Source organism: Panthera leo, chromosome C1 (genome assembly GCF_018350215.1).
Source record: "Panthera leo isolate Ple1 chromosome C1, P.leo_Ple1_pat1.1, whole genome shotgun sequence".
Lineage (NCBI taxonomy): Eukaryota > Metazoa > Chordata > Mammalia > Carnivora > Felidae > Panthera > Panthera leo.
Genome location: NC_056686.1, coordinates 186,422,732 through 186,442,999, shown reverse-complemented (window position 1 = coordinate 186,442,999; position 20,268 = coordinate 186,422,732). Strand labels below are relative to the sequence as shown.

Below are 20,268 nucleotides of genomic sequence, written 5' to 3'. Positions count from 1 at the left end.
ATGCGAAACTGACTGCTAATCTTACTGAAGAACTTTTGTATATGATGAGTCTTTTCGTGTTCCATTTGAGTTCTTGCTTTGTCTTTTTCTTTTGGCAGTTTGATTTATAATATGCTTTGGTGTTTATCTCTTTTGAGTTTATCCTTCTTGGAGCTTGTTAAGCATTTGGATGTGTAGATTCATGCCTTTCATCATATTTGGGAAATGTTTGGAAATTATTTCTTCAAATATTCTTTCCAATCTTTTCATTCCTCTGTGATTCCCATAATGTGTATATTGGTGCACTTGAAGATGCCAAAATTCTTTCTGATTCAGAATTTCTCTTTGGTTCCTTTTTATAATTTCTGTCTCTATATTCTCATTTTGTTTATACATCATTTTCTTAGTTTCCTTTATTCTTTGTCCATGGGTCCTTTTAGCTCTTTGAGCACATCTAAGAAAGTTGTTTAAAAATATTTGTCTAGTAAGTCCAATTTCTGTTTTTTTCTCAGGGGTTATTCCTATCAATTTATTTTTATGAATGTCCATATTTCCTGTTTCTTTGTATGCCTTTTAATTTTTTTCTGGAAATTGGGAATTTTAAATATTATAATGCAATTCTGGGAATTAGATTTTCCTCCTTCATCAAGGGTTATTGCTGTTGATTTTTTGAGGGCTGCAGTCATCAGTTTCTTTAGCGACCTATTCAAGCTTTTTTTTTCTTTTTGCAAAGACTGTATTCCTCGTCATTTGTAGTCAGTCATTGTCGTTTCTGTTCCATTATCTCAGTGGCCAGCTAATGACTTCACAGATTTTCTTAAACACAAAAATTTAGTTGTCCTTTTCTTTATTGACCAGTCCCCTGGATGCTATAAGTTTTGCATTAGATTTAGAGTTTGAAATAGTTGATGTTGCAAGTGATGAATCACTACATTCTACCCCTGAAACCATTATTACACTATATATTAACTAACTTGGATTTAAATAAAATTAAAAAATAAAAATTTTCTGTGAAAGGAGGAAAAAAAGAAATAGTTGATCTCCAACTTTGACAGTTTATATTTATTTCAATGGAGAGAACAGTTCTGTAAGTACTCTACTCCACCATTTTCCTTAATGTCACTTCTCCCTTCTCATTTGCTATATACTTTCTCTGATATTAATCTTATTTTTATTTTATCCTTTTAAGTTACAAAATATTTTTGTTTCCTGTGGCTTGGAAAGAGCAAGAATAGGTCAATGATATAGAAAAATAATGCCACTTTTAAAAATGATTTTCATTTCCTACCTTAACAACCTACTAATACAATGTTTAAGCTATGCAAGTTATCTCACCACCTCCAGTTGCACTGATTACATTGTAAATGAATTACTTTCCTTAATATGATAAAGCCAAGTGGTAACATTGGATCTCATTTCATTACTTAAAGCCATCAATATGTTATTTAAAAGTCATATTGATATTTAATCAATTTTTCTATTCCTTTTTTTTAATTTCAGAGTCACCGTCATTCAGTTAGCACAAGGAATGAAACTGTAAATCTTACTGATGCTGAGGGTAAGTTATTTGTATATGTACTGTTTTGATTTTCAAATATTCAGTGAAATTGAGAATAAGAACTCACCTAAAATAATTATGATCAAGACTTTCCTTCAAAATATAAATTATACTATGATGTTTTGTAACTATTGGCACAAAAAATGTATGGAATTTTAATATTAATGGGAAATTAAGCAAAGCAAATTAAAATCCTTTATAATATTTATTTTACATGATTATATTATTACTAAACCATCTATTATGTTTATGTTTGTTTACAAACGTTTTGTCTACCCTGTAAATCTACCTACTGAAGAGATTTTTCTGATCCAAAAAGATGTTCACTGATATCATTATGAAGACACGTTTGACATATCAGTAAACCCAAAGGAGATAATCAAAATATTTAACAACTAGTACATGCATAAGCATGGAACAAGCAAATTAGACAATACCATTGGGTCAGAGTTCTGGTGAACCCTACTATACTTTATTGGGATGAAAGGAAATGGAGATTTCTAAGGGAATCAGACAACTAGGGCAATGAATGTAAGGTGGACATTTGAACATCTTGAGGCAAAATTTTTATAAATTAATACAGAAATGTTTTAATATTTAACAATTGTAACAGTCATAATTGTGTAGTGATTGAATAGCCATCCAGAGGAGATGGCAGTAATCTAATTAAAATGAAGAGAAAATAAGATAACTAGAACACTTGACAGGAATGATGAGCAAACAAGCACACTTTTTTGTAACATGGAAAAAGTTCTCCAACACCCAACTTATGGAATATCAGATGACAGTGTACTTGAGAAGTATGTTTTTAGAACAAAGCCCCCAAAAGGGAAATTTTGCTTATTTGAATAGATGAATATAGTGAAATAAATATAATTAGAAATTAGTGCCTTAGGCATATATGTTTTGTATTTATATATGTATACATATGTATATGTATTTATACACTTGTTCTATACATTAATACCAATTCTAAAAACATATATGGGGGTACAAGAAGCTATTTTGTAATATAGGATGTCAGTTTCAGGAATTAATACTTTAAATGTCAGGAAAGTTTGGGGTGCCTGGGTGGCTCAGTTGGTTGAGCATCCGACTTTGGCTTGGGTCATGATCTCCTGGTTCACAGGTTCAAGCTCTGTATCAGGCTTTGTGCTTACAGCTCAGAGCCTGGAGCCTGCTTTGGATTATGTGTCTCCCTCTCTGTCTGCCCCTCCCCAATTCACTCTCTCTCTCTCTCTCTCTCTCTCTTTCTGTCTCTCTCAAAAATAGATATTTAAAAATATTTTTTAAAATAAATGTCAGAAAAATTTTTATCAAGTAATAGAAAATATTTCTGAGGGGATAAACTGTATCTCACCCCTGCCTTGCTACTAGTTCTGTGACCTTAGGTAATCATTTGTCTTGCAAAAGCCTTAATTTTCCCATTTTCAAAATGAAAGCATAGAACTAGATACTAAGAATAAAGTTTTCAGAACTTTCCTTGTCATTGCCTGACATTGCCTTATTCAATCATCATAGTTTTGTAAACACTTCCCATACATTTATTTGATCTTCATACAGCACTGTATGGTTCACACTGATCCAGTCACCTCTGAAAGGTGAAGAACCTTTATAAGCAGCATCAAATCAAATATGGGATTGGAAAGAACATCTATAGCATACCTTTTTAAAAATAAATAAATGCTTAGAGAGAAAACAGGACTTAGTTCCTTCTTGCTCACTTCTATCTTGCTCTTGGGCTTTCTCATTTTTACAATGGGAAAAATGATTTTAAGATGACTGGGTCTCCTATTTCTAAGTCTATATTCCTAAATTTATATCTGAATAGAGCTTTAAAAAATTAAGATTCCTAAATACATATTTTAAATGGTTTTGTTATACTTTAAAAACAAACAAGGAAAAAAAGACCAAAACAAAACAAAAACCAGACTCTTAAACATAGAGAACAAACTGGTGGTTACCAGGAGGGAGGTGGGTGGGGGAATGGGTAAAATAGGTAAAGGGGATTGACAGTATACTTACTGTGATGAGCACTGAATAATATATAGAATTGTTGAATCACTAAATTGTACACCTGAAACTAATATTGATGTTAATTATATTGGAATTTAAAAATACATACATAAGAAAAAATGGTTATGTTATATTTTGCAAACTGACAATCAGTTTACTCATGCAGACCAGTCTTATCTAATTAACCCAATCTATTATAAATACTTTATATGAGGGAGGGAGCTAAGATGGTGTCATAGCAGGAGGATGCTAGGCTTGCCTAATCCCTTGAACACAGCTAGATAACTATCAAATCATTTTGGTTTTTTACATTTTTATATATTTTTTTAATGTTTTTATCTTTTGAGAGAGAGAGAGACAGAGTGTTAGTGGGGGAGGGGCAGAGAGAGAGAGAGAGGGAGACAAAGAATCTGAAGCAAGCTCCAGGCTCCAAGCTGTCAGCACAGAGCCCAATGTGGGTCTCGAACTCACAAGCTGTGAAATCATGACCTGAAGTCAGGCACTTAACTGACTGAGCCACCCAGGTACCCCTACATTTGTTTAAATGTTTATTTATTTTTGAAGGAGACAGACAGGGCGTGAGCTGGGGAGGTGCAGAGAGAGAGGGAGACACAGAACCTTAAGTGGGCTCTGGGCTCTGAGCTGTCAGCACAGAGCCCAATGTGGGCTTGAACCCATGGGTTGTGAGATCATGACCTGAGCCAAAGTCAGATGCTTAACTGGTTGAGCCACCCAGGCGCCCCCAAATCATTTTGAATACCCAGAAATCCACCTGAGGACTGACAGACTAAACTGTACAACTAAAGGGACAGGAGAGGCCACACTGAGGAAGTTAGGAAGTGCAGAGATATAGTTTGGGGGAGAAATGGATCATAGGTGCTGAGGAAGGGAGGGAGCCCTGGTTGTGGAGAAAGGTGAGAGAGAGTAGAGCACCCTTCCCCATTGCCATTGGTTGGGAAAATGAGAGGGGCTGATTTTCATGACTTTGCAACCAGCAGGGCTCAAAGACTGGAGTTTTGGAGGTCAGTGGGCTTGGCTGAGATAGAGACCTGAGGGTGCTACCCTCCTACTCCTGGAGAGAAGGCAGGCAAGCAACTCCAGGGCAAATGATGTGATCTGAGGATCACCTAAGGCACATGAGGAGAGACTGGTTGCTCTACTTGGAGCACAACTGTGAGAGGTGGCATTCACAGAGTTGCCTCTCCAAAGATAAGAGAACCAGTGGGTGCATTTTTCTCCCCCATGCCTTAGCATAGGCACAGAGACACCTGCTGAAGGCAGCAACCTGGACATAGGCTGTTGAGCCTGCTTATTCCAATTCCCATACCATTGTACTCTGGTGTGACAGCCTTCTTGGTCAAACATGCACCAGTCCCAGCACAGCAAGACCCACTCCCAGAAGACCAGCGCACGTCCCTACTGGTCCCTAAAGTTTGGAGTTTTAAAAGTTAGCAGGCTTGGCTGAGATAGAGCCCAAAGTGTACTGTGATGCTCCAGGCAGACAAGCAACACAGTGATGACAACATGAAAACAGCAATCTGAAAAACACCTGGGACATGTGAGGGGGAAATCATTCACTCTTCTAGGAGTGCTTCCCTGAGAACAGCAAGAACGATGTTCCAACTCTAGGGACAAAGGAGCTGGCTGGTGTCATTCCCCTCTTCCCCACCTTGGCATAAACCAACTTCAGTAAACAGCACCACACCAAGACTGGCTGAATAACCTGATTACATCAAGTCACACCCCCCTGCACTCTGTTGGTACTGCTTTCCTTGGGCAAGTGTCCCTAAGGACCAGTGCAGTGGGCCCCTTCCCCAGAAGACTAGAAGAAACACTTGCATGCACCATGTCTACCAACCATACAGATCTGCTAGTCTTCTGTTATAATGGAAGTAGCATCAGGTCTCATTTAACAAGCAGATCAGAGCACACCTAGTTAAAACTCATCATACTCTGGCCAAGGTCCAAACACTACCCACTGCAGGCAAGGAGAACCTCTGCAGGTGAATGACTTGTGGGATAGAGCAGCGAAAACACAGCAGAAGAGAGCATGAAGCACACACCACAGACACTACCTGAAGCACCAGGCCCTGGACACAATATGACTTCTTCTTCATAAAGCCATTACTCTAAGGAGCAGGAACAAAACTGGATTTTCTACCACATGGAAAAATACAGAGACTTAGACAAAACGCCAAGATGGAGGAATTCATTCCAAAGAAAGAACAAGAAAGAACCAGAGATATAATTGAAACAGATATAGGTGATATCCCTGATGGAGAATTTAAAACAATTGTAAAGATACTTGTTGGGTTTGACAAAAGCATAGAAAACATCAGGAAGACTCGTGCCACAGAGATAAGAGTAATAAAACAATCAGAGGAAGCTGGTCTCGGAAGATAGCGGCCTAGGAGGATGCTGGGCTCACCGCATCCTGCTGATCACTTAGATTCCACCTACACCTGCCTAAATAACCCAGAAAACTGCCAGAAGACTAGCAGAACAGATTCTCTGGAGCCAAGCACAGATGAGAAATCAAAGGCATCAAAATTGGCAAAGATGAAGTTAAGCTTTCACTTTTTGCAGATGACATGATGTTATACATGGAAAATCTGATAGACTCCACCAAAAGTCTGCTAGAACTGATACATGAATTTAGGAAAGTCGCAGGATACAAAATCAATGTACAGAAATCAGTTGAATTCTTATACACTAATAATGAAGCAACAGAAAGACAAAGAAACTGATCCCATTCACAATTGCACCAAGAAGCATAAAATACCTAGGGATAAATCTAACCAAAGATGTAAAAGATCTGTATGCTGAAAACTATAGAAAGCTTATGAAGGAAATTGAAGAAGATATAAAGAAGTGGAAAAATATTCTGTGCTCATGGGTTGGAAGAATAAATATTGTCAAAATGTCAATACTACCCAAAGCTATCTACACATTCAATGCAATCCCAATCAAAATTGCACCAGCATTCTTTTTGAAGCTAGAACAAGCAATCCTAAAATTCATATGGAACCACAAAGGGCCCCGAATAGCCAAAGTAATTTTGAAGAAGAAGACCAAAGCAGGAGGCATCACAATCCCAGACTTTAGCCTCTACTACAAAGCTGTAATCATCAAGACAGCATGGTATTGGCACAAAAACAGACACATAGACCAATGGAATAGAATAGAGACTCCAGAATTGGACCCACAAAAGTATGGCCAACTAATCTTTAACAAAGCAGGAAAGAATATCCAATGGAAAAAAGACAGTCTCTTTAACAAATGGTGCTGGGAGAACTGGACAGCAACATGCAGAGGAATGAAACTAGACCACTTTCTCACACCATTCACAAAAATAAACTGAAAATGGATAAAGGACCTGAATGTGAGACAGGAAACCATCAAAACCCTAGAGGAGAAAGCAGGAAAAGACCTCTCTGACCTCAGTCATACCAATTTCTTACTTGACATATCCCCAAAGGCAAGGGAATTAAAAGCAAAAATGAACTACTGGGACCTTATGAAGATAAAAAGCTTCTGCACAGCAAAGGAAACAATCAACAAAACTAAAAGGCAACCAACGGAATGGGAAAAGATATTTGCAAATGACTTATCGGACAAAGGGCTAGTATCCAAAATCTATAAAGAGCTCACCAAACTCCACACCCAAAAAACAAATAACCCAGTGAAGAAGTGGGCAGAAAACATAAATAGACACTTCTCTAAAGAAGACATCCGGATGGCCAACAGGCACATGAAAAGATGCTCAACGTCGCTCCTCATCAGGGAGATACAAACCAAAACTACACTCAGATATCACCTCATGCCAGTCATAGTGGCCAAAATGAACAAATCAGGAGACTATAGATGCTGGAGAGGATGTGGAGAAGCAGGAACCCTCTTGCAAATTGGAATGCAAATTGGTGCAGCCACTCTGGAAAACAGTGTGGAGGTTCCTCAAAAAATTAAAAATAGACCTACCCTATAACCCAGCAGTAGCACTGCTAGGAATTTACCCAAGGGATACAGGAGTACTGATGCATATGGGTGCTTGTGCCCCAATGTTTATAGCAGCACTCTCAACAATAGCCAAATGATGGAAAGAGCCTAAATATCCATCAACTGATGAATGGATAAAGAAATTGTGGTTTATATACACAATGGAGTACTATGTGGCAATGAGAAAGAATGAAATATGGCCCTTTGTAGCAGCAACATGGATGGAACTGGAGAGTGTGATGCTAAGTGAAATAAGCCATACAGAGAAAGACAGATACCATATGTTTTCACTCTTATGTGGATCCTGAGAAACTTAACAGAAGACCATGGGGGAGGGGAAGAAAAAAAAAGAGGTTAGAGTGGGAGAGAGCCAAAGCATAAGAGACTGTTAAAAACTGAGAACAAACTGAGGGTTGATGAGGGGTGGGAGGGAAGGGAGGGTGGGTGATGGGTATTGATGAAGGCACCTTTTGTGATGAGCACTGGGTGTTGTATGGAAACCAATCTGACAATAAATTTCATATATTGAAAAAAAAACAGACAGAAATGAGAAATGCAGTGACTGAGATTTAAAACAGATTGGATATAATGACCACAAGGATGAAAGAAGCAGAGGAGTAAGTGATATAGAAGATAGAATAATGGGCATCTAGGGGGCGGCTCAGTCTTTTTAGCATCCAACTCTTGACCTCAGTTCAAGTCTTGATCTCAGTGCTATAAATTCAAGCCCCACATTGGGCTCCACACTGAGCGTGAAGCCTACTTAAAAAAAAAAATGAAGATAGAATACTGGACAAAAGAAGCTGAACAAAAGAAAGGCGAATTATGGAACATGAGAATAGACTTAGAGAATTCAATGACTCCATCAAACAAAAACATTTGTATCATAGGAGTCCCAAAGAAAGAGAGAAAAGGAGGCAAAAGGTTTATTTGAGAAAATCACTCAAAACTTCCATAATCTGGAGTAGCAAACAGACATCCAAATCCAGGAGGCAGAGAGAACTCCATCAAAATCTACAAAAACAGGCCAATACCAATACATGTTGTAGTTAAATTTGCAAAATACAGTGATAAAAAATCCTAAAATCAGCAAGAAAAAAGAAGTCCCTAACCTATAAGGGAAGACCCATAAGGCTAGCTGCAGATCTCTCCACAGTACCTTGGCAAGCTTGAAGGGAGTGGCATGGTATATTCAAAGTGCATAATGGGAAAAATCTGCAGCCAAGTATATTCTGTCCAACAAGCCTATCATTCAGAATAGGAGGAGAGATAGTTTCCCAGATAACAAAAACTAAAGCGGTTCATGACCACTAAACCAGCCCTACAAGAAATATTAAAGGGGACTCTTTGAGTGGAAAGGAAGGACCAAAAGTGACAAAGACAAGAAAGAATCAGAGAAAATCTCCAGAAACAACAACAAAACCAAGTAATAAAATGGCACTAAATACATATCTATCAGTAATTACTCTGAATGTAAATGGACTATACACTCCAATCATAAGACATAGGGTGTCAGAATGGATAAAAAAACAATAGGGGCTATCAATATGCTGCCTACCGGAGACTCATTTTAGACCTAAAGACACCTGCAGGTTGAAAATGAGGGATGAAGAAGCATTTATCATGCAAATGGATATCAAAAGAAAGCCAGAGTAGCAATAAGCTAGAGATATCAATATTCATTGATATCTATATCAAACTAGACTTTAAAACAAAGAGTGTAACAAGAGATGAAGAAGAGTACTACATCATAATAAAGGGGTCTATCCACCAAGAATATATAACAATCATAAATGTTTATGCACCCAAAATGGGAACACCCAAATATATAAAATTCATGGGGTGCCTGGGTGGTTGAGTCGCTTAAGTGTCTGACTCTTGATTTCAGCTCAGGTTGTGAGCTTATAGTTTGTGAGATTGGGTCCCACATCAGGCTCTGCACTGACAGCATGGAGCCTGCTTGAGATTCTCTCTCTCTCTGCCTCTCTCTCTTTGTCCCTCTCCCTCTCTCTCTCTCTCAAAATAAACATTTTGTAAAAATAAACAATAAAACAATTCATAACAAACATAAAGGAGTTCATTGGTAATAATACAGTAATAGTAAGGGACTTTAATACCCCACTTACATCAATGGACAGATCATCTAAACAGAAAATCAACAAGGAAACAATGGCTTTGAATGACACACTGGACCAGAACATTCTATCCTAAAGCAGTAGAATACACATTCTTTTCAGGTGCACATGGGACATTCTCCGGAATAGATCACTTACTAGGTTGCAAATCAGGCCTCAACAAATACAACAAGATTGAGATCATACCATGCCACTTTTCTCACCACGACGCTATGAAACTTGAAGTCAACCAGAAGAAAAAATTTGAAAGAGCAAAAATACATGGAGGTTAAAGAACTTGCTACTAAAGAATCAATGAATCAATGAGGAAATCAAAGAAGAAATTAAAAATAAATGGAAACAAATGAAAATGAAAACACAATGGTCCAAAACCTTTGGGATGCAGCAAATTGATCCTAAGAGGGAGCTATACAGCAATACAAATCTACCTCAAGAAGCAAGAAAAATCTCAAATAAACAACCTAACCTTTCACCTAAAGGAGCGAGAAAAAGAACAATAAATGAAGCCTAAACCCAGCAGAAGGAAGGAAATGATAAAGATTGGGGTAGAAATAAATGATATAAAAAATAAAAACAATACAATAGAACAGATCAATGAAACCAGGAGCTGGTTCATTGAAAAAATTAATAAAACTGATAAACCCCTGGCTGGACTCATCAAAGAGAAAAAAGAAAAGACCCAAATAAAATCAGAAAGGAGAGAGGAGAAATAACAACCAACAATACAGAAATACAATTATAAAAGTATGTAATGGAAGTGTATATGCCAACAAATTGGACAATCTAGAAGAAATGGATACATTCCTAGAAACATATAAACTACCAAAACTGAAACAGGAAGAAATAGAAAACTTGAACAGATCAATAACCAGCAATGAAGTTGAATCAGTAATCAAAAATCTCCCAACAAACAAAAGTCCAGGGATAGATGTCTTCACAGGCAAATTCTACTAAACATTTAAAGAGTTAATACCCGGGGTGCCTGGGTGGCTCAGTCGGTTAAACGTCTGACTTCAGCTCAGGTCACGATCTCGCGGTCCGTGAGTTCGAGCCCCACGTCGGGCTCTGGGCTGATGGCTCGGAGCCTGGAGCCTGCTTCCGATTCTGTGTCTCCCTCTCTCTCTGCCCCTCCCCCGTTCATGCTCTGTCTCTGTCTCAAAAATAAATAAAATGTTAAAAAAAATTAAAAAAAAATAGTTAATACCCATTCTTCTCAAACTATTCCAAGAAATACAAAAGGAAGGAAAACTTAATTCATTCTATGAGGCCAGCAATACCCTGATACCAAATTCAGACAAAGACCCCACTAAAAAAGAGAACTACAGGCCAATATCCCTGGTGAACATGAATGTAAAAATTCTCAAGCAAGTACTAGCAAATCGGATTCAACAGTACATTAAAAGTATCATTCACCATGGTCAAGTGGGATTTATTCCCGGGTTGAAAGTGTGGCTCAATTTTCACAAATCAGGGGCACCTGGGTGGCTCAGTCAAACATCCAACTCTTGATGTAGGCTCAGGTCATGATCTCACAATTCGTGAGTTTGAGCCCTTCATTGGGCTCTCCATTACAAGCAGTGGAGCCTGCTTGGATTCCCTCTCTCTTCCTCTCCCTGTTTACCTCCCCTGATCTCTGTGAATATCAAAATAAATAAACCTTTATTTTTAAAAAAAATTTTTTTAACGTTTTATTTATTTTTGAGACAGAGAGAGACAGAGCATGAATGGGGGAGGGGCAGAGAGAGAGGGAGACACAGAATCGGAAGCAGGCTCCAGGCTCCGAGCCATCAGCCCAGAGCCTGACGCGGGGCTCGAACTCACAGACCGCGAGATCGTGACCTGAGCCGAAGTCGGCCGCTTAACCGACTGAGCCACCCAGGCACCCCAATAAACCTTTAAAAAAATATTTGCAAATCAATCAATGTGATACACCACATCAATAAAAAAAAGGGTAAATACCGTACGATCCTCTTAATAGAAACAGAAAAAGCATTTGACAAAGTACAACATCCAATTCATGATAAAAACCCTCAACAAAGTTGGTTTAGAGGGAACATACCTCAACATAATAAAGGCCATGTATGAAAAGTCCACAGCTAATATCATCCTCAATGGGGAAAAACTGAGAACTTTTCTCTAAGGTCAGGAAAAAGACAGGGATGTCCATTCTCATCATGGTTTTTTTTTGTTTTTTGTTTTTTGTTTTTTTTAACAAACTGCTGGAAGTTCTAGCCTCAGCAATCAGACACCAAAAAGAAATAAAACAGCATCCAAAGTCAAACTTTCACTATTTGCAGATGACAGGATGCTTTACATAGAAAACCCAAAAACTCCCCCCAAAAGTTGCTAGAACTGATATACAAATTCACTAAAGTCACAGGATACAACATCAGCATACAGAAATCTGTTGCATTTCTATACACCAATAATGAAATAGCAGAAAGAGAAATCAAGGAATCAATCCCATTTACAATTACACCAAAAACCATGAGATACCTAAGAATAAACCTAACCAAAGTACAGGTGAAAGACCTGTACTCTGAAAACTATAAAACACTGATGAAAGAAATTGAAGATGACACAAACAAGTGGAAAATCACTCCATGCTCCTGGATTGGAAGAGCAAATATTGTTAAAATGTCCACGCTACCCAAAGCAATCTACACATTTAATGCAATCCCTATCAAAATACCACCAACGATCTTCACAGAGCTAGAACAAACAATCCTAAAATTTGTATGGAACCACAAAAGACCCCAATAGCCAAAGCCACCTTGAAAAAGAAAAGCAAAACTGGAGACATCACAATTCCAGACTTCACGTTATATTACAAACTTGTAATCACCAGGACAGTAAGTATGGTACTGGCACAAAAACAGACACATAGATCAATGGAACAGAATAGAAAACCCAGAAATGAACCCACAACTATATGGTCAATTAGTTTTCAACAAAGCAAGAAAGAATATCCAATGGGAAAAAGATAGTCTCTTCAATGGATGGTGTTGGGAAAACTGGATAGCAACATGCAAAAGATGAAACTGGATCACTTTTTTACCACCACACACAAAAATGAATTCTAAATGGATTAAAAACCTAAATATGAGATAGAAAACCATTAAAATCCTAGATAACAGAGGGAGTAACTTCTTTGACATCAGCTGTAGTGGCTTCTTACTAGATATGTCTCCTGAGGCAAGGGAAACAAAAGCAAAAATGAACTATTAGGACTTCCTCAAAATAAAAACCTTCTGCACAGTGAAGGAAACAATCAACAAAACTGAAAGGCAACCTATGGAATGGGAGAAGATATTTGCAAATACCATATCTGATAAAAGGTTAGTATCCAAAATATATAAAGAACTTATACAACCCAACACCCCAAAACCAAATGATCCAATTAAAAATGGGTGAAAGAGAGGCACCCGAGTGGCTCCGTTGGTTAAACATCTGACTTTGGGTCAGGTCATGATCTCACCGTTCGTAGGTTCGAGCCCCATGTTGGGCTCTGTGCTGATAGCTCCGATTCTGTGTCTCCCTTTCTCTCTGTTCCTCCCCCACCTGTGCTCTCTCTCTCTCAAAAATAAACATTAAAAAAATGGGTAGAAGGCATAAATAAACATTTTACCAAAGAAGACATCCAGATGGCCAACAGACACATGAAAAGATGCTCAACATCACTCATCATCAGGGAAATACAAATCAAAAGTACAATGAGATACCACCTGATACCTATCAGAATGGCTAAAATGAACAATGCAAGAAACAACAGGTGTTGGCAAGGATGTATATAAAGGGGAATCCTCTTACACTGTTGGTGGGAATGAAAACTGGTGCAGCCCCTCTGGAAACCAGTATGGAGGTTCCTCAAAAAGTTGAAAATAGGACTACCCTACAGTCCAGCAATGGCACCACTATGTATTTACCCAAAGAAATAAAAAATACTGATTTGAATGGACACATGCACCACAATGTTTGTAGCGGCATTATCAACAATAACCAAACTATGGAAAGAGCCCATGTCCATACACACACACACACACACACACACACACACACACACACACACACAAATGCACACACACATACACACAGAATATTACTTGATGATCAAAAAGAATGAAATCTTGCCATTTGCAACAACATGGATGGAACTAGAATGTATCATGCTAAGTGAACTGTTAGAGAAAGACCAATACCAAATGATTACAATCATATGTGGAATTTAAGGACCAAAACAGATGAAAATGTGAAGGAAAAAAAAAGGCAAACCAGGAAACAGACTCTTAACTGTAGAGAACAGGTGAGGATTACTGGAGGGGAGGTGGGTGAGAGTCTAGGTTAAATGGGTGATGGGTTAAGGAAGGCACTAATAGTGATGAGCACTGGGTGTCGTATGTAAGTAATGAATCATTAAATTTTACATTTGAAACTAATACTACCGTGTATGTTTACTAACTGGAATTTAAATAAAAACTTGAAAAAAAAAGCATAAGTTAGTTTTACTTTTATAAAAATAAATAAATGAAATGCAGTATACTTAGAGTTGATTCACTCTTGTTGAATTCCTTGATTTATTATTATTTGTAAAAAATTTAGAGGATTTGCCTAGCTCCATTACTTTGGAACTACTTTCATTGATACCTCTCACTCCCTTATATAAATGTATATATTTATGCACATTTATCTCAGCCTAGGACTACCAATAATTAAAGACTATAATTGTTCCATTCTATACTTTATAAATTATTTTAGTTTATTTCATGAGATTCCTCCTACGGTCATGAATTATTGAGGAAATACAGAATTATTAATGAAAAGTATCTAAGATGTAGATTGTTTACACAGCTTTATAGATTTGGGTATGAATAGTAAATGTATAATGGAAGATTACCCAAATGACTCCTAGAGGATATGCTAAAATGAGATTCCAAGAAGGATGAGTAAAAGCAATCTTTTAAATATCTAGTCAAACACAACTTTGAATAACGTGCATAAAATTTAACACCCACAAAAAACATTCAGAACCACGTAGAGTGCAATGATAAGGTTTTGTTTGTTCGTAATTTAGTTTTTATTTTTTGAACTAACATTAGGAACCAGAAAAATAGAAGTACTCCATACAAATATATACTGTCATCTGACTAAAAGACATAAAAATATAGACCATTGTGACATTTAATTTTAATAACTTAATGCATGCATTTTAACAATACTATTGAAAATAGTAATTGGACTTATTAGATGACAGACCCAAGGTTACAGTATATCAGGAGTCAGAGCAAAGGGAGTAGTAGTAACAAAAATAACAAAAGTTGCATTCTTTTTGTGCTTATTATGTTCCAGACCAGTGTTAGATGCTTTAGCCCTTAAAATCACATGCCTTATGGCAGGGGATCTTTATCTTTTGACAGATGGAGGAAATTGAGACAGAGAGAGCCAAAATAACTTGTCCAAAGTTAGATGGTTATTTACAGAGACTGTTTGAGTCCAAGCGGTCTGGTCCCAGAACCTGTGCTCTTAATTGCTATGCTGCACCATCATTAGTTAGAGACATGCCTATAGATCGTGTTTGTCAAATGCCACAAGTGCTAACTTATTTATATAATCTTTTTTTTAATTCTTTTTCAGATAGGTTAATGCAAGATAAGTTCCATGGACAAAAAAATTCAAATAAAAAGGGCAAATCAGTAAGTAGATTGATAGATCATTTAAAAATCATTAATATTTTACATTGTTTTGAATTAATTACTGATATTATTCTGTCATCAAGCAAGCATATGCATTATTATGAATCTGTTATAAATAAAATTTATTATATATTTATCCTATATATTTATCATATAAAAATCTATAAATTATTATAAAGCACTATAAACAACATTAACTTTAGCAGGCTACACTTCTGAATTCTTTACTTCTGCTTCCCCCCATATATCTATTGCTTAGTGGGCAACTCACAATAGCACTAGGGAAGCATAGACCACCTCTGCCCATCTGTTTTGATATAAATAGTTTTAAAGAAGCCATTCTCATCTCTTTTGTCCATTAATACTTGAAATTAATTATAATGGATTCCTCTTCTGCGTCTTGAAAATAGCAGTAAGTATTGCAGAAATGGAACAGGGGATGTGTGACTTAGAACAACCAGGCAAGAAAGAAATACTGACATGGAAGGTGAGAAGAGAAATAAAATTTTGGTCTACTTCCTATTTTACATTCAGTAGGTAAGAATCATCTCTCACAAGGGGAAAGAATCAAAGTGCTTTTCCTTGTAATTTTTAATGACTAACTGACTCCTTAATCCAAGACATTGGAACCCCCTACTAATATTTTTTGTAGATAGTAGGATTTGGTATATGAATATCTTGAACTTAAAAGACCTTACAGTGAGGTAGCAGAAAGACTCATTTGGAGTAAACCATTATATATACAGTAACATAATTGTTCTAAGTGAGATAAGTTTACAAAGTACAGCAGGCATAGGCAAAGTAGCATTGACAGTTAAAGATGATTTGACAACTAGCTTCAGATTGAGCCTGACTACATATTAGCTATGGCACTTTAGGTGATTTAGCATATTACCACCAAAGCAATATCCTATCTTTTATACGATATTTGACCATAGTCTTTTCTACATTGGAGTAAGGTATTTATCTTACTTATCTTTTTATCTTCTCACACCTGGAACAGTAGTACAAAGTAGTCACCCAATAGATGTTATATTTTGTCTGCCACATAGATTTTGTCTTTTTGCTGTTATCACTAATAGTTTCTTTCTACCAACTGCTTTGTGACAGCCCCCTAAAAGTATTGGTAGTGTTAGGTAAATGACACTCTATAGTTTTTATTCCCAGATATCCTATACTCCTGATCCCCTGTAGATCACTTGCAGCCAAGGCCAAAGGCCACCTGTGGATGTGAAGAACTGCATGCCACAACTTCCCAAGACTCTAGATTGGAGGCAGTCAAGGCCCATGTGGGGACTGGTGTATTCAACTCAGCTAAAACCCTGTAATTTCTCTGTTAGAAACACAAACACATACACACAATATTTATATAATTTATATGCAAAAGCTCATCACTGTATAAAAAAAGATAAAGGATAAAGGAAAAAGAATTATCATGGCATTAGGAAGAGGCATGGTGGAGGAGAAAGAACAGCCTTCATTTATACCATTAAAGTAGGAATCAAGATGAGATTATCCTGTAAATCCTAGGGTAAGGACATCCCAGATTATCTTCACAAATCTGTAATCTGGTAATACTACTGTTTAAAGTAAAAAAAAAAATAGGGGTGCTTGGGTGGCTCAGTTGGTTAAGCATCCGACTTCAGCTCAGGGCATGATCTCATGGTCCATGAGTTTGAGCTTGCATCAGGCTCTGTGCTGACAGCTTGGACCCTGGAACCTGCTTCTATTCTGTGTCTCCCTCTCTCTGCCCCTCACTCTGCTTGCACTCTGTTTCTCTCTCTCTCAAAAATAAATAAACATTAAAAAATATTCTAAAAAATAAAAAAATTAAAAATAAAGTAAAAAAAGTGTTACTATAAAAGCATTGAGAAATTAAATAGTAGTGCTAAAGGAACCTACAAACATTCAAAAGCTTTATATTAAAATGAAGAGACTTCAGTTTGGACAAGATGGAATAACCCCATTCCTCCTAGATTCTTCCCATCACAACTAAAAATATATATACCTTTAACAAACAAGCATAAGAAATCTCTGAAACAAAGAAAGAAGGAGGTAGGCTTCCTGGGGATCTGAGGACATGGTGTGAGTTTTCTAAGTTTCCTTATTTGTTCCTAATATATTCTGAACAGGACACTGCAGAAGCCTGCAACTAGAAGCTGCCAATAGGCACAGACTAAAGCTCCAAGGAAAGCCTGTTCCCTCTAACCAAGAAACCCAGAAAGGGGTAGGCTAACAGCAGTAAACTGTTTTAGCAATGCCTGCCCTACTCCAGCCAAACTCCAATGAAAAAATTACACTCCTCTCCCAGCACATGGTTTCAGTGGATACAAGTAGGAAGTTGATCTTTTATCTCATACTCCACCCTTACCCCTGGTAAACAGGTGGCACACTGTGGTTTCCCCATTAGGTGGAAGTAAGACTGAGCAGGCAGCTGTTCTGCTATCTCCACCCAGCAGAACAAGGCAATACTCCGATATCCCTTGATAGGATAGTGTTGGTGGGGCTAAGCTAGAAGCTGATCTTCTCATCCCCTGGCTTGTGAAAGTAACCAATACTCTGATTCTAGCACCAGGGCGGTATCAGTTGGGTCCAATAGCCAACTGAGCCTCCATCCACACTTAGTAGCAACAAAATTTAATGAGGCTGTGTAATGGAGTCTTGGCTAGCACTAGTTTTTCCCTTGCCCCCTATGTCAGTAGGATCCAGTAGGGAATTGAGCCTCCATCCCCACCTGACATCAATGAGGCAAAACTAAGCAGTGGGGAGACAGGCTACTTGGCACTCTGTTTCTCCTTCCCCAATCCCTGGTGTCAGGGGGCTTAGTGGAGAGATGATATTATACCCACATTGGAGGTAAACACCCACATTGGAGGTAAAATGTGGTTCAAGTGGCTGCCTCACTTTCATTGAGAAGATGTTATCAGAGTCAGGGAGGATGCTTAATGTTCATTCTATTTGTCTTCAATAAGACAGTATGAGTCATTGCCCCACTTTTGCTGGGTGGTGTCAGGGATACCTGGTAGGAAGCTGAACATGTACATCCACCTGGCTGGCCCCATGCTACATCCCAACAGGGTGACTTCCTGCTAAAAATTGTTCTGGGGGGCACCTGGGTGGCTCAGTCAGTTAAGCATACAACTCTTGATTTCTGCTCAAGTCATGATCTCACGGTTTCATGAGTTTGAGCCCCACATCAGGCTCTGTGCTGACAGTGCAGAACTTGTTTGGGATTCTCTCTCTCCCTTTCCTTGCCCCTCCCCTGCTCGATTTCTCTCTCTCTCAAAATAAATAAACTTAAAAATACATTTTTTAAAGAATCCAGGTTCTCATAATATAAGATCCTATGTATCCAGGATATACTTGAACATCATTTTTCATACCAGGAACCAGGAAAATCACAACATAAATGAGAAAAGATAATCAAAAGATGCAAACACCAAGATGAATCATGTTAAAATAACTGACAAGGAGTTTAAGCAATCACCATAAAAATGCTTCACCAAGCAATCAGAAGTTCTCTTGAAACAAAAATTATCAGCACAGACATAGAGGTTGTAGAAAAGATCAGTGGAAAGTATAGAACTGAAAAAGGCTAACCAAAATAATAATCTCACTTAAAGGGCTTAATAGTAGATTGGAGATGACAGAGGATAGAAGCAGTGAATTTAAGAAAATACCAACAGAATTTACACAGTCTAAGCAATAGAAAGAAAACAAACTGAAAAAAATTAACAGAGTTTTAGGGACCTCTTGATCAATAGCAAAAGAGTTAACATTCATATTATTGGAGTTCCAGAAGGATTGGAGAGGGGAGAGGGACAGGGAGAGAGGGAGAAGGAGGAAAAAAGGGAGGAGGAAGTGGAGGAGGAGGGGGAGAGGAGAAGCAGAAAAAGAAATGAAAGAGCAAGAGTATTTAAAGGAGATAATGACTGAAAACTTCTCAAATGTGGTGGAAGACATAAACCTAATAGATTCAAGAAGCTGAGCAAGTCTCAAAGAGGATAAATCCTAAGAAATCTACACCAGGTCACATCATCATTGCACATTTGAAAACTAAAGAAAAAAAAAACCACCTTGAAAGCCGTCATAGAGAAACAATGCATTATCTACAGGGGAATACCTATTTGAATGACAGTGATTTTCTCATCTAAAGTTATGGAGATCAGAAGGAGGTGGCACAACATTTTTTCAAGTACTGAAAGAGAAGAACAGGCAATTCTACACCTGGGAAAAATATCCTTCAGAAGTGACAGAGAAATGAATACATTCTCAGATAAAGGAAAACGAAGAGAACTTGCTGGTAGCAAACAGATCCTTAATGAATGGCTAAAGGAAAGTCTCTAGGAAGGAAGGAAGAAAAGAAAAAGAAATGAAAAAAGAAAAGAAAGAAAATAGAGAAGGCTTGGAACTTCAGAATTAAAAGAACATGAGTAGGCAAATATTACAGACTATCCTCCTTCTCATGAGTTTTAAGATGTTATGGTCAAAGCAAAGATTATAACACCATCTACTTGATGCACGTTGTAAGCAGAGGAAATAATTAAGACAATAATATTCTAAAAGTGAAGGGGCCTAAACAGGAGTAAGATTTCTATACTTCACTTGAACAGGTAAAATATCAATAGCAGTAAATTGTGATGTTATGTAAATATAATACCACGACTAATGAAACTATAAAAAGCAATATACTCAAAAACAGCATAAATAAATCAATGTGGGATTCTAAGAAATATTAATCAACCCATAAAAAAACAATAAAAAAGAGAAACAGAGGAATGAGAAATAGAGGAAACAAACAGAAAACAAATAAATAATAAAATGGCAGCCTTAAGCCCAAATATGTCAGTAATTACTTCAAATATAAGTGGTCTAAATACACTATTTAAAAGAG

The 20,268-nt window shown here is 37.4% G+C and overlaps 1 protein-coding gene across 7 annotated transcripts in view; it reads left to right on the top strand.

Annotated features, from left to right (window-relative positions):
* Positions 1–20,268, top strand: part of C2CD6 (C2 calcium dependent domain containing 6) — a 160,229-nt gene that overhangs the window by 114,591 nt on the left and 25,370 nt on the right. For all 7 annotated transcript variants that reach the window (XM_042949720.1, XM_042949719.1, XM_042949722.1 and 4 more), the window contains 2 exons: positions 1,480–1,537; positions 15,316–15,374. In XM_042949720.1, coding sequence (XP_042805654.1) covers positions 1,480–1,537; positions 15,316–15,374 — 117 coding nt within the window. The remainder of the gene's footprint in view (positions 1–1,479; positions 1,538–15,315; positions 15,375–20,268) is intronic.